The sequence below is a fragment of the Colius striatus genome, chromosome Z, assembly GCF_028858725.1.
Source record: "Colius striatus isolate bColStr4 chromosome Z, bColStr4.1.hap1, whole genome shotgun sequence".
NCBI lineage: Eukaryota > Metazoa > Chordata > Aves > Coliiformes > Coliidae > Colius > Colius striatus.
Window position 1 is genome coordinate 2195197 of NC_084790.1, and position 8462 is coordinate 2203658.

The 8462-nt window shown below is 54.0% G+C and overlaps 1 protein-coding gene across 1 annotated transcript; it reads left to right on the forward strand.

Moving 5' to 3' along the window:
* Positions 1-831: 831 nt before the first annotated feature.
* Positions 832-7818, forward strand: LOC104554035 (myosin light chain, embryonic). The gene is made up of 6 exons (XM_062018269.1): positions 832-918; positions 1781-1808; positions 3753-3902; positions 5434-5607; positions 6672-6749; positions 7790-7818. Exons 1-6 carry the CDS (start codon positions 832-834, stop codon positions 7816-7818), a joined length of 546 nt encoding a protein of 181 aa, XP_061874253.1.
* Positions 7819-8462: the final 644 nt, after the last annotated feature.

The window sequence follows — 8462 nt, forward strand, 5'->3', positions numbered from 1 at the left end:
CCTTGAGCCTTGTTTTCTGTGATGCTGAACCTTGGTGATTTCTTCTGCCTCTTCTGTGGGGTCTTCAAAGAGTTGGGAGAGGAGAATGGGAACAGGAGTATCTGCCACCAGAGCCTGCCCAGCACTTGGAGAGGAGCTGGAAGGGGAGAAACCTGTTGCCTGCTGGTTTCTGGGGGATGATGGGATGGGTGACGCAGGGCTGGGAAAGGCATGGAGCTGCTGGATTCAATCTCTGCCTGACTTTAGCCTCTTCAGCCTGGGTTGAGGGGGAAGAGACCCAGAGCAAACCAGACCCTGAGCATGAGAGCAGAGGAATCCTTCAGAAGACACTGAATGCCTTTGAAGCAGCACTTGCCTAAATCCTGCTCTTCAAAAAAGCTCTGCAGCCTTGGCCCTTGCAGGCCTGCCTCCAAACAGCCCTGGAGCTATCGCTGCAGGTTTATCAGCCACCCTGTTGCTGTTTTTTTTAGCCAGGCCCCCGAGGCTGTTTGAGTTTAGGCTTTCAGTGATCAGCCCCCATGCAGCCCACCCAGTGCAGGTGCTGGAGGGGGAGATGTCCCCCCTTTTGCAACTAAAAGGTGGGGGTGGGGGGGTGGCTGGTGGCTTCTCCTTGCCAGAAGCTGATGACAATGGGCAATTGTCAAGTTGGGGCCCCTCTCCTTTGAGTTTTCTTCCTTTTATAGTAAGTAGCAGTTGCTCCAGCAGCTGGCCTGCCCCTCTGAGCTGAGGACAGGGCTCTGTATATAAGAGAAGGCACAGGCTTTGCCTTTCATCCCTCCCTTCTGTTGCTTCACCACACTCATCCCCACACCTTTACAAAGACCCAGCAGGATGCCTCTCAAGAAACCCGACCTGAAGAAGGAGACAACCAAACTGGCTGCAGCCCCAGAGCCTCCCTTCGACCCCAAGAGTGTGAAGGTGAGTGAGGGGTGAAGGTGGCACCATCACCCGTGGGCTGACAGGCACAGAGAGTGGGCTGAGAGCCAGGCTGGGAGGGGAAAATGATCAGATGGCATTGGTGCAGTGGGCTGGGAGAGATTCTCCTCATAGAGGGGGGATGTTTCAAGCTTCCTCTATCCAGCCTTGCCCAGCATTCACTGAAGGAAACTGCTTTGCCTTCGCTCTGGGTCGCTGCTGCTCTGGCTGCGGAGCCCAACGCCCACAGCTCCTGGCTGAGGTTCCTTGGCAGGGCCACAGCACCATGAGAAAGCTTTTTCTGCCACCCACTGTCTCCATCCTAAAGGTCTTTTGTGCTCCCTGTGTTGTCTCTTCCATGTGAGAGCCTCTTTTAGCCAAGTCTCTGCAACGGGAGCTCACTTTTTCTGTGATCCCCTGGGACACAGCTACATTTAAAGGCAGAGCTGTGGCTAGTAGGGTGCTAGTAGCAGGCTCAGCGCTGTTTAACCACTTGAACTGGGGATCAAGACTTGAAATAGCACCCTTTGCACCCAAAGCAGAGCCTTGCCCCTGTGGTCTGAGCATCCCAGCTGCCATCAGAGGGGATCCCGGGGGGATGGGGAGGGGGATGTTCCCTTAGAGCCCTTTTGCATCCTGGCAGCACTGCAGCCTTCATGCCTGACTCATGTTCTCTTCTCTTCTCTTCTCTTCTCTTCTCTTCTCTTCTCTTCTCTTCTCTTCTCTTCTCTTCTCATCTCATCTCATCTCATCTCATCTCATCTCATCTCATCTCATCTCATCTCATCTCATCTCCTCTCTCCTCTCTCCTCTCTCCTCTCTCCTCTCTCCTCTCTCCTCTCTCCTCTCTCCTCTCTCCTCACAGATTGAATTCACTGCAGAGCAGATTGAAGGTAAGCTTTAGGACGGCTTTAGGAAATGAGGAATCATTTTTCCAGCTAGTTTTTCACAGCTGCCATGAGAGCTGAGGCCCCAGGCATCAAATCTCCTCCTGGGGCAAAGCCCAGCCAGGTCTGGGTACCTCATTCCCCTCCCAACACGCTACTTATCCTCTGGGATGGGCTCATGAGGTTTTCTAACAGCTAGAAGGGACAAAGGAAACCAGAAAGTTGTGTCCCCAACGACCATCAGGCTGGTAAGGAGGTGGGGAAGAGAGTGGGTGGGAAGGGAGGAGGCAGGAGGTGGAGGCAGGAGCAATGCTGGAGGTGAGCAGGAGGCAGAGGGATGTCAAGGGCTCCTGACAGAAGGTGCCCCAGTGGAAGAGGATCATCTCAGCTTCCTGGCAAGGAAAAGGTATTTTTCCATTCATGGTGAGAGCTGCAGCCTGGTTCAAAGTCTGGGATTTGTGTGGGAGGAGCAGCCTCTGCTGATGCAGGAGCAGCCCTGTGCTGGGGAGGGCATGAGCTGGGATTTCTCATCTCTCCACAGACAGTTTAAGAGCCTCTGTACAGAGTGGGGAAGAGATAAGCTCTGGGAGCAGATCCTACTGGGAAAACGAGGAGGAGACACAGTATCCTGCAGACTTGGCCCCCCCAAACCATCTTTTGAAAGGAGAAAAGAGTGGAAATGTGAGCAGGTTAAAATGTGAAGATCTTTATATTTAACATGATGTCCCAGAGCATGTGATGTGCTCCTGAGGCTCTGGGCATTGGGGACAGCCCCTAAGCCAGGGGCTTGTGTGCAGTGATGTCCCTCCCTGGCTGCCCCCAGAGCCAGAGGGAGGGATCTTCTGCAGAGATGGAGCCAATGTGGGCTCAAGCTGGATGACAACTCCATGCAGCACAACAGGCTTGGGGATGTGTGGCTGGAAAGGGGCCTGGAGGGAAAAGCCCTGGGAATGCTGGTCTACAGCAGCTGAACAGGAGTCAGCAGCGTGCCCAGTGGGGCAAGAAGGCCAAGGGCATCCTGGCTGGGATCAGCAGTGGGGTGGCAGCAGGACCAGGGCTGTGATTGTCCCCTGTGCTGGGCCCTGGGGAGGCTGCAGCTCCAGGGCTGTGTCAGTGCTGGGCCCCTCACTCACTGCCACAGGGACACTGAGGGGCTGCAGCGTGGCCAGAGCCGGGCACTGAGCTGGGGAAGGGGCTGGAGCACAAGGGTGCTGGGGAGGGGCTGAGGGAATGGGGGTGTTGAGCCTGGAGAAGAGGAGGCCGAGGGATGGTTTGGGGGGGCCAAGTCTGCAGGATACTGTGTCTCCTCCTCGTTTTCCCAGTAGGATCTGCTCCCAGAGCTTATCTCTTCCCCACTCTGTACAGAGGCTCTTAAACTGTCTGTGGAGAGATGAGAAATCCCAGCTCATGCCCTCCCCAGCACAGGGCTGCTCCTGCATCAGCAGAGGCTGCTCCTCCCACACAAATCCCAGACTTTGAACCAGGCTGCAGCTCTCACCATGAATGGAAAAATACCTTTTCCCTGCCAGGCTCTGAAGCTGAGATGATCCTCTTCCACTGGGGCAGCTCCCTGAAAGGGGATTGTAGTGAGGTGGGGGTTGATCTCCGCTCCCCAGTAATGAATAAGACAAGAGGAAATGGCCTCAAGTTGCCTCAGGGGAGGTTTAGATTGGAGCTGAGGAAGAACTTTTTCCCTGAGGGGGCTGTTGAGCATTGAAACAGGCTGCCCAGGGAGATGGAGGAGTCCCCATCCCTGGAGGGATGGAAAGGACACATAGCTGAGGTGCTGGGTCAGTGGTGGGCTTGGCAGTGTGAGGGCAGGGACTGGACTCTGTGATCTTAGAGCTCTTTTCCATCTGAAATGACTTTATGATTTGATGACTTGCTTCAGTGGGGTGGGAGACAGGGCCTGCCATGGCAAAGGACACCTGAGCTCAATCTTGCCTGCAGAGTTCAAAGAAGCCTTCAGCCTGTTTGACCGGACGCCGGCGGGAGCGCTGCAGATCAGCTACGCACAGTGCGGGGACGTCCTGCGCGCCCTGGGCCACAACCCCACCAACGCCGAGGTCCTCAAGGTGCTGGGAAAGCCCAGAGCAGAAGGTGACAGTAAACTGGGGTAACTGGGATAGAATCACAGAATCACAGCATGGTGGGAGTTGGAAGGGGCTTTTAGAGCTCATCCAGTGCAACCCCCCTGCAGAAGCAGCTCCCACCTAGATCAGGGAGCACAGGAACGTGTCCAGGTGGGTTTGAAGAGCTCCAAGGAAGGAGCCTCCACACCCTCCCTGGGCAGCCTGGGCCAGGGCTCCCTCACCCCAACACTCAAACAGTTTGGCCTTGTGTTTCAATGGAACTGTTTGTGTTCCAGCTTCATCCCATCAGCCCTTGTCCTGGCACTGGATACAACAGACAAAAAGTGCTGCCCCAACCTCCTGACACCCACCAGTGAGATCTTGGTCACTAGGAATGAGCTCCCCCCTCAGTCTCCTCTTGTCCAGCCTGAGCAGCCCCAGGGCCCACAGCCTTTCCTCAGCAGGAACATGCTCCAGTGCCCTGAGCATCTTGCTGGCCCTGTGCTGGCCTCTCTGCAGCACTTCCCTGTCCCTCTGCAGCTGGGAGCCCACAACTGGCCCCAGGACTCCAGATGAGGCCTCAGCACATGTGGCAGAGCAGAGCAAAGGGGAGCAGAAGCTCCCTGGCCCTGCTGCTGGATCCACACTCTGCTGGATGCCCCCAGGCTGCCATTGGCTTCTTGCCCACGAGGCCACGTTGCTGCTCATGGGCAGTTGATTCTCCCCCAGCAGTGCCAGGTCTGTCTCCTGGAGCTGCTCTCCAGCAGCTCACCCCCAGCCTGTGCTGCTGCAGGGGCTTGTTCCTCCCCAGCTGCAGGACTCTGCCCTTGCCCTTGCTGACCCTCAGCAGGTTCCTCTGTGCCCAACTCTGCAGCTGGTTGAGATCTGGCTGCCTGGCAGCACAGCCTCTGGGCAATCAGCCAGTGCTCCCAGTTTGGTGCCAGCAGGGCACTTGCTGAGGGTCCCTCTGTGCCCTCACCCAGGTGCTTGATGAAGATGTTGAGCAAGACTGGCCCCAGAACCCATCCCTGTGCAACTCCACTGGCCACAGGCCTCCAGCTCCATCCTGTGCCATTGATCACCCCCCTCTGGGCTCTGTCATTCAGCAGCTCTGCATCCACCTCACCTCCACTCATCCCAGCCACACTGCCTGAGCTTTCTCATGAGGATGTTGTGGGAGACAGTGTCCAAAGCCTTGCTGAAGTCAAGGCAGATGCCATCCACTGCTCTCCCCTCATCCAGCCAGCTGGTTATGCACTCATAGAAGCATCAGGTTGGTCGAACAGGATTTCCCCTGGTGAATCCATGTTTGCTCCCCTGAGAACCAGCTTTTCCTTTCTGTGTTTAGTGATGACATGCACTGAGTTCCCAGATGGTGATGCTTTACTCCTCAGATGGATATTCCAATCTCAAGCAGAGTATACTAATAGTCCCCTCACCTCGAGGGGTTTCTCTGTCCTGAGATGGAAATGAATCCAGCGAGGTTGAGCAGCGAGTCCTCAGTGGCTGATGACCCCACAAAGTTAATCTCTGATCCCTATCTTCTCCTCCCCTTCCAGAAATGAACACAAAGATGCTGGACTTTGAGACCTTCCTGCCCATCCTGCAGCATTTCACCAGGAACAAGGAGCAGGGCACCTTTGAGGACTTTGTGGAAGGGCTGCGTGTGTTCGACAAGGAGGGCAATGGGATGGTGATGGGCGCTGAGCTGCGGCACGTGCTGGTCACGCTGGGTACGGGCTGGCCCTGGGGAGGGGAGCAGGGCACAGGACATCCCTTTCAGGGCAAACTGGGTTTTCTTGGACAGATTCTTTGTATTCTGGTGCTCAGAGGCTTTGGTAGGAGTGAATGGCTCCTGAATCTGTGTCCTTTTCCATTTTATGCCACAGCTTCACACGCACTCCAGGTGAGATAGAGACCATAAAATCCTCAGTTATCACAGAACCACAGAATCTGAAGGGTTGGAAGGGAGCTGGAAAGCCCATCCAGTGCAACGCCCCTGCCAGAGCAGCACCACCTAGAGCAGGGCACACAGGGACTCATCCAGCTGGGGTTGGGATGGCTCCAGACAAGGAGCCTCCACAGCCCATCTGGGCAGCCCCTGCCAGTGCTCCCTCACCTCAACAGGGAACAAATTCTGCCTTGTGTTGCTTTGGAGCCTCTTCTGTTGCAGCTTGTCCCCATTGCCCCTTGTGCTGTCATTGGCCATCACTGAGCACAGCCTGGCTCCAGCCTCCTCACACCCACCCTTGATGCATTTGGAACATGAATGAGCTCACCCCTCAGGCTCCTCTTCTCCCAGCTGCAGAGCCCCAGCTCCCTCAGCCTTTCAGCACAAGGCAGATGCTCCACTCCCTTCAGCATCTCTGTGGCCCTGCACTCAACTCTCTCCAGCAGCTCCCTGTCCTTCTGCAACTGAGGGGCCCAGCACTGGCCACAATCTTCCAGCTGCAGGCTCAGGGGGGCAGAGCAGAGGGGGAGCAGAACCTCTGTGCACCTCCTGCCCACAGCCCTTCTCATCCAGCCCAGGCTGCCATTGGCCTTCTTGGCCACGAGGCCACGTTGCTGGCTCCTGCTCATGCTGCTGCCCACCAGCACCCCCAATTATCAGACAACTTTTGCAGCTTGGTCCTCTCTCCACCATATCCCACCAGCATTCCCCAGTCTGTAGCAGGGCACAGTTACTTTTTAATCCCCTTTTCCTTCTCCTGGTGGCTTTGGCTTTCTAGAAGAAGGACAGGAGGGGTTCTGGTGGGCTGAGAACCCTTTCCCTCATCTCTCCATCCTCATTCTCCAGGGGAGAAGATGACAGAAAGTGAGGTGGAGCAGCTCATGGCAGGACAAGAAGATGCCAATGGCTGTATCAACTATGAAGGTAGGAGCAACAGATGCTGACTGGGGCCACCCCAGACATGGTCATCTTGTCTTAGGATGTAAAATGTGTCCCCTGAGAGGGCATTGATCACTGAGAGGGAGGTGTGGACCCACCCTGGGCTGGGCACAAGGCAGCCGTGCCAGTTATTTCCAGTAAAAACAGGAAGACAGAATGTTTCCAAGGGTTTCAGGACTGGTTTAGCCCCAGATTTGGCACTGGGTTGTGGTAAGCTATCCCAAATAAGCAAAGCATCTGTCATGATGGAGGCTAATTGGTAATATTTGGAGACACTGATCACTCCTGGCTCCAAGAGGGTGAAAATCTGGTACAGGGGAGGGTTAAATCTGGGAACCCCAAAAATTGGAGAGCATGGAATTAAAGAGGGAATCCATTTCCTTGGCCTCAGAAAACTGGGGAGAGCAGTACTGGCTTGTCTCCAAGAGGACCTTGGGATCACTCTGTCAGGGTTTAGGATCACTCTAACCAGGTCTGGGATCACTCTAAGAGGGTTTGAGATCACTGTAACCAGGTTTGGGATCACTCTAACTGGACTTGGGATCACTCTAACCAGGTTTAGAATCATTCTAACAGAGTTTGGGATCACTCTAACTGGGTTTGGGATTACTCTAACTGGACTTGAGATCATTCTAACCAGGTTTAGGATCATTCTAACAGGGTTTGGGATCACTATAACCAGGTTTGGGATCACTCTAACAGGGTTTAGGAACACTCTCACCAAGTTTGGTATCACTCTTAACTGGATTTAGGATCACTCTAACATGGTTTGGGATCACTTAAAGTGGGTTTGGGATCACTGTAACCAGGTTTGGGATTGCTCTAACTGAGTTTGGAATCGCTCTAACTGGGTTTGGGATCACTCTAACAGGATTTGGGAGGGCAAGTGAAAGGAGAGAAGGAGAACTCTCAGTGCAGTCAGAGCACATCCCTGATCTGGGGGAACCCTTCCACACCTCTCTGTCTGCCCCTCTAAAGCAGCTCACAGCATGCTTTGCCCTCTCATGCTCTTATTTCCTCCTCAGCTTTTGTCAAGCACATCATGTCTGGCTGATAAAAGCAACTTCAGCTGAGTTTATCAGGGTCTCCTGCTGCCTCCTCCAAAATTGGAAACCCTTCATAGAACAGGACAGAGGAACCAGAACCCAAACACCACGAGCAACCCTGCAGTGGACTAATGTCACAAGAATAACCCCAGCTCTGAAAGCACAAAAAAGCTGCTCTCCTGATGATGAACCTCATTTGTAACTTGTGCCATGTAAAGTTTATCAGGACAGCATTAACCCCGTGAGGGTCAGCTGTGGTCTGGTTAATTGTGTCAGTTCTCTACTCAGAAAGAAAGAGGTTGATGTGGATTATAAGTGATCCATTTTCTAACCCACCAGGAACTAAAGCGATGATCAAACAGCAGCCAGTGGGAAAGCAACATTAAAAAACCTGCAGCCACAGATTTCTAACTAAAATGAAAGCAAATACAACAATAACAGGACATAGAATGGTAATTATAATGGAAAGAAACATAATAAAAAGAGAAAAATAAAACCCAAGGAGGGGGTAAAGTCCCACAAGTGATGCCCAGTGTAACTGCCTCTCATCTGCTGACTGACACCTCAGCAGCAATCCCCTCTCCCTGACAGTTCCACCCAGTTTCTGTACTGGGCAGGACATCCTGTGGTATGCACTAGCCCTGTAGCTAGT